Consider the following 6,286-nt stretch of genomic DNA (forward strand, 5'->3'; position numbering starts at 1 on the left):
CTCGCCACCCCGCCCGCGCTCCCCGCCCTGGCCCGGCCCCGCGGCCTTGGCCTTTACCTTTCGGTGCTCCTGGCGGAGGCGGCCCACGAGCGCGGGGCTGAGTGGCGAGGCGCCGCTGGGGGCCTCCATGCCCGCCGGGCCGGGCCGGCGATGTCTGAGGGAGCCGCTCCGCGGCGCGGAGTTGGGCGGCAAGGGGAAGAGGCGGCCGGGCCGATCTCCTCAGCAGGGCGAATGAGTCCTATAGAAATGTTTGTGGAGGGTGAAGCGCCGGCTCCAGAGCCGCATCCACGCGGGGGCCGCCGCCGCCTGGGCCCGGTGCGCCGCTGCCGGGGGAAGCATCTCACACTCGCATTCTGGGCCGCGCCGCCGCCTGGGCCCGGCTCCCGCTGCGCCGGCGGGCCGGGAGAGCGCCGGCAGCTCGGTGCCGGCCGCCGCCTGCCGCCGCCTGCCTGCTGCACTCTGGGTAGCCGGGTAGCCAGCCAGCCCTCCAGGCGTTCCGCCGCGCCCGCTGGAGGCACCCGGCTGCGAGCGGCGAGAGGCGGGCGCTCCCCACCCCCTGCCCAGCGCCGCGCCGCCGCCGACCCGGCGGGCTGAGGGCGGGGGGCACGGCGGCTGCTCCCCGCGACGGAGCCGGGCTCCCCTAGAGGCGCGGGGACCCGGGCTGGGCGCCGCTCCGGCCCGGCAGCGCCCGGGCTGCCCGGTGCCCCCGCCGGCAGCGGGTCCGCGGGCGCGGCTGCTCTGGGCCCGGATCTCGGCAGGAGCGGCGGCCATGGGCGCGTAGGCCCCGGACTCAGGAAATCGAACGTCACCTGTGAAGTGCTTTGCTCGGCCTACAATAACCCTACTTACGCCTAAACACAGAACTTCATGGCTTTTATAGCAGAGAGGTGAGGTCACAATAACTGGTCTCGGAATGCCTTCTCTGTAGGGTGGACCTTGTCAGGAGGGCTGACAGTGAAGAAACAGTAGGTTCTTAGGACCTGAAGGGTTGCAAAATAGTTTTAGATTCACTGAAATCACGTAGAGCAGCACTAGGGCTTGCCTACATGGAAAAGTTACTGCATGGGAAGCAAGTGGCAGACAGCCGCTCTTGGAGTACCACAGCGTAATTTATGTCTGTTAAATTCATTAGCTGATTTCGTGGATGGCGTTAGACGTGCAAAGTAACATGTTGGCAATGGAATGGAGCCATACTTTAACAGCATGCTGGATCACAGTGCAGCTGAATGCCTGAGTAACTTCACATGGTGCTTAATCAGCTGCTGCAATTCTAGCAGGTGTATTTTAACTTCTACACGCTAAGCACCACATACGTGGGTTCAGTTACAGATAGGCCTTGTGTTTACTGCTGCACCTTTCCCTTGAGCAAACAGGGTTATGTGAACACCAAGCACATGTATTTGCCAGCGGAGTAGAGGAGCTTATATTGTCTTCCCCACAGGCATTGGCAGGCATGTTGTAAGATGGAGGTACAAAGGTGCATTGTGGACTCTCCTAAGTTACGCTGTTCATCCGACTGAGCCTGATCCTCTTCACTGCTAAATTGGTAGGCCTGGTGGGGTCACCTGGGGAGGTGTGGTATTGTTGGGTTGAAGGTTGGACTTTATTATCCTAGAGGTCTTTTCCAACCTTAAGGATTCTATGATTCGTTGATCTTCCCTATGTTTAGATCAGGGGTTTCCTTCACCTGCAAAAGAAGCAACGCTTCCTTTCCATGAGCAGAACTAGCCCTGTATATACCACAAAACAACTGTTTATGTTATATACATGACATAATACGTATTGTGAACTTTTCTAAATCCAGATTCCCATCCCCCTTAAAGTGCTTGTTAAATCTCTACAGATGAGGAATTTAGAAACAATTTTCAAAGCATGGTTACTCAAGCTGGAAGTTAGCTTTTAGCCAGACTTTAATACAGCTTCCAATATTGCAAATAAAATTATGCAACTACAGCTGGGTAGTTTGGTTTATGAAATAACTACATCCATAATCTTCAAGAATAATTGAAAGCTGAAATCTCTGGCACGCATTTGTCAGCGAGGGATTGTGGATCCTCTGAATAGGCGAGAGACAGCAATATATTGTCATCAGAAAACAGCTCACCAGCAAAAGAGTATCTCAAGTTTAAATGGGTTATACAAATCTTGTGATCCTTCTAAATGTTCATAGTAACTCCCTTTCAGCCTGCTTAAAACCTCTTCTAAACTTTTCTCTAGTTAACAGGGCTCGCAGAGGAGATACTACAAATACAGGACATTTTTAAATGCTCTAGTTTGATCCCATTTTGTCTCAACTCAATGGGAGGACAAACCAGATGCACAACATAAAGATATATATCTTATTTAAGATATTAAATTTTTGCCTGACAATGAAAAAACACTCAACTAACAGGAGGAGCCACAAAGTAGGGATTTTATATCACAAGACACTATTTTCTAAGTAGAATGTAAAGGCTTGCAGTTGTTTCTTGTTTCCTGTTCTAAAGACTTTGCCATTTTGCGTGCCACTAGTACATCACGTAGTCACTAAAAGTATTGCACTGAAGACTTCTGACAGTTGGCCAAAATAAGAGGCTACATCATTATCAGAGTAATGACTGTATGCATTTGGTTGTACTGATGATAGTATGGAATAGTTTACTGGATCCTTTTGTACATTTTGTGTTTCATCTGCCAATGAAGAAATGTTCTAATAGTGACAAACAGATGGGGGACAGCATTTGCCAGAGAGGAGCACAAAGCCTGTCTCTGGGCCACATTCTTTTGCACTTATTACCTGTACAAAACCATTGTCACCAGTGAAACTCTATGGAATATAAAATAAATCAAATTGAAATTTGGCCTTCTAAGCTGCAGATTTTTGTTTACTTGTTTACTACATTAAATCTTTTACATGCCCTACCAGATGATTTTCATAAAGCCTTGGGAAAGACTCTGGAGAACTCTCTGTAATTAAGTGAGGTAAATGCAAATAAGCAAAGCTTACATGTTCTGTTGCAAGTGGATGGCTTAGCAATCAGCAGATATGCCAATACAGTGGCCAAAGATGTGGCTGCTGGCAGAGATGCTACCAGAACCTAAGCTAGCTAGATCCTATGAGCTTTTGAGAACAAGAAATCAGTGTTATAATTTAGGTTTTGGTATAAATGGGTCAGCTCTACCTCTGAGAGCACAGGATTAAAATAAAAGTTTTGGAGAGGTCAGGTTTGTAGGAGAGAACCTTACACCAGGACTCTGGGTCAAAAGACATTCCCCTTTGGTGAAGAAGTCTGTGCCTTCCCCCATACTCCTTCAATGTCGTTCACCACTACTCTGCAAAGAGAGCAGGCATGATGGAAGAGGAAAACGAGAGGAGACAGATGGGGGAATGTGCTGCAGCCAGTCTTTCTGCTGAGAGAAACAAAGGTGACGCCATGACACCTCTGTTTTGCAAGACCAGAAACTTGAATTGCAACAAAAAGTCATGGACGAGTACAAGAGGGTTAAGAACCAGGTCATCCTTGGAGCTCACATGTACATGCACATACATGCAGAGCTGCACAAAGAGCAACAGTTGTGTTTCGATTGGCTGGAAAATGGGTACCAGGGAAAAGTGACAAAAAGGAGCTCATTGTTATCAAGTTGGAGAATAACTTATACTGAGACAGACCTGCTGTGAGAGGAACGCAGCTTTGGAAAACAAGATGCGACCTATGAAGACCACCTCTGTTGTCAGCACACAGAGACAGTCTGATAATATGAATAGTAAAAGAACTGCCCAGGCCAACAGCAGACTCCCTGATCTGCATTAGGAGAATTTCATACTCAGTCTTCTGGCATGAAATGGACATCCTAGAACTGTTGGGTTTTTCCTTGGATCCGACTCTGAACTAAATGTTTTCAGGTTTTGGTTTTTGTTTTGGTTTTTTCTTTTTTTTTTTAACCGCAACTGTTACAACATAGTACATCACTGGTTGTAGACAACCTGCCTGCTGCATGGCTGACTACAAGACTTGAATCAAGGCATAGCACTAATTCTAATGGACAGTTTGTGAAAGGTATTGCTGTAGTTGGAACAAAAAAATCCCTGAATCCCACTAACCTCATGTTAAAGCTAATTCATAATCAAAATGCCGTCTTAGAATTTTATATAATTCTGGCTGTAATGCTCACTGTGCATGCTCATTTTGAACTTTTAGCGACTTTCTTAGGTTCCTTCTAAAGATTAAAATCCTGCCTTTGTTGCTGTGACTTGCTAGGAGGAGAAGTGCACTGGCAAATATTTAAGAATATCCAGAAGTTTTATTCTGAACAAGACCACTATTAATTTTTCTAATTAATATTCTCAAGATTGGACATGTGTCTTTTTGGAGCTTCCTCTGGCCAAAAATTAAGGCCATGAGTCTCCCTCCATTGGTAAAGCTGAACGGAGACCCAGTCCCTCTGGGCTCAGTGGAGCTACGTAGACGAGTGAAGCTATGCAATGCTTGCAGAACCATGATCAAAGCCTGCATCTCCTTCAGTCTAATCAGTCTGAAATGGCCAGTATTTTTTGTGTTTGGATGATGACAATGGAGTCAAACTACTAGACACCTTCCATTGTCCAGGTATAAAACAAGTAAGGTTTTTAAATGGTTGTTGGTCTGAAACATCAGCAAATGATACTGGCATTAGCATGTTCTTCTCTCCTGCCTTTTCTCCTTAGAGAAAGATACAGGGTTTCAGGGGTGACACCAACATGTTACTAAATTTTGAGTTACATACTTAAACGCCTTAACTCATGCTTACAATATAGTTTTAGAGGCACTAGGTGACAGCTAAATATTTTTTTGCTCAGTGTCACCAACTTATCCTCTCCCTTGCCATCCATCCACCCAACTATAGCATCTTTAACACTGTGGTACCTGAGAACCATCAAACTGATTTGCCCTCAGGTTCAGTTTTTTGGCAGGATTTTGTATCAAGTAGGCTGATGTTCATTTGTTTCTCCTCTGCAGGGAGAACAAGGGGCCTGATTTTCTGTTACATTAAGGTTGAAGCTGCTGGACCTTAAAGTCCATGAATACAGTATGTTGTGTTTCTACATTGGTAATGATGAAGAGGGGCCTGAATTTGTGTATTGGACTCAGTCAAGATACAGAAAATAGTCAGAAATTACCCATATGTATGCACACAAATACAGATATTACTGCACGTATCTGGGGGCAGCTATTTAAGAAAAGTTGGGACAAACTATAAGCTTTCTGGTAGGATCATCTATAGAAATTCTATTTCCTGATCCAGAAGGCATCAATGTAAAATACATGGTATCTTTGGAAGGCAAGATAGCCAACTATTAGTGTGACTTATGTTTTAATCTTATTATGTGTTTGATAGTAATAATAATATTAAAATTTATTTTTATGCTACTATCATGCAATAAAGCTGCATGCCCCTCACAGCAACACAGCTGACTGTGTCCTAGCTTTTTTACTGTGAGCGCTGTCTTGGTTGGTTTAATACATGAAACTTGGATGCTTTATTTGTATGCTTTATAGTTGCTTCTGCCATCTTTGATTAGTATCACCTGGAAATCTCAGCTTTTCTGCATGTAGTCACACCCAAGAGGAAAGCCTGACTCAGAAAAGATTAGTGTCACTTGGCTTTTTCCCCTCATCTTTTCTCTGTAAAGGAGGAGAGCTTTCTGATCATGGCAGTGTATTAGTAAAGATAGCCTAGATAGCTGAATACCTTAAGGGCCTCAATCTCTTCTCATATGTACCAGGATTAAAGCTGGTATAACTCTGTTGACTCCAGTAATGGTTTATACCTGCATTAGTGAACGGAGAATCAAGTTCTGAGGTGTGGGTTTTTTTTTGTGAGGGATACTATACTATATGTTCTTTTCGCTTCTTAAACAGACAGTACCAAATCCACATCTCCATTAAAGAAAAGGTTGTGGCATTAAGGATGTCTTTCTCCCAAACTGCTTACTCCTGTACTCATTTGCTAAGGTGATGATGAGGGTGGCAGAGCTAAAGAAGTCCTTATACAGACCCAGGGAGCAGATGTAGAGGTCTTCCCCACTGCAGATGCACAACTTTCCTAGTGCTCGGACACACAAACTCCCTTCAGTATAGGAACCAGCAAACAGGCACAAGCAAACCAAAGCTGATAGCACATACAATTTGTATGAAGGGCTGCATTTCACTTTTGCAAGCTAAAATAAGGCTGTCAGACTTTGGCCCATGACGGTGTGTTTAATACAGGTTGTGCATCATGTCCAGGCACCTGCCCCAGACCCATGAAGAATTCTCAACTGGAAGTG

The 6,286-nt window shown here is 45.7% G+C and overlaps 1 protein-coding gene across 1 annotated transcript in view; it reads right to left on the bottom strand.

Moving 5' to 3' along the window:
* Positions 1 to 437, bottom strand: part of URI1 (URI1 prefoldin like chaperone) — a 41,942-nt gene extending 41,505 nt beyond the window's left edge. Inside the window, exon 1 of the mRNA XM_075101472.1 lies at positions 58 to 437. Coding sequence (XP_074957573.1) covers positions 58 to 129 — 72 coding nt within the window. The 5' untranslated portion in view covers positions 130 to 437. The remainder of the gene's footprint in view (positions 1 to 57) is intronic.
* Between the last annotated feature and the right edge of the window lie 5,849 nt (positions 438 to 6,286).

Source organism: Phalacrocorax aristotelis, chromosome 8 (genome assembly GCF_949628215.1).
Source record: "Phalacrocorax aristotelis chromosome 8, bGulAri2.1, whole genome shotgun sequence".
In the NCBI taxonomy this organism is placed as follows: Eukaryota; Metazoa; Chordata; class Aves; order Suliformes; family Phalacrocoracidae; genus Phalacrocorax; species Phalacrocorax aristotelis.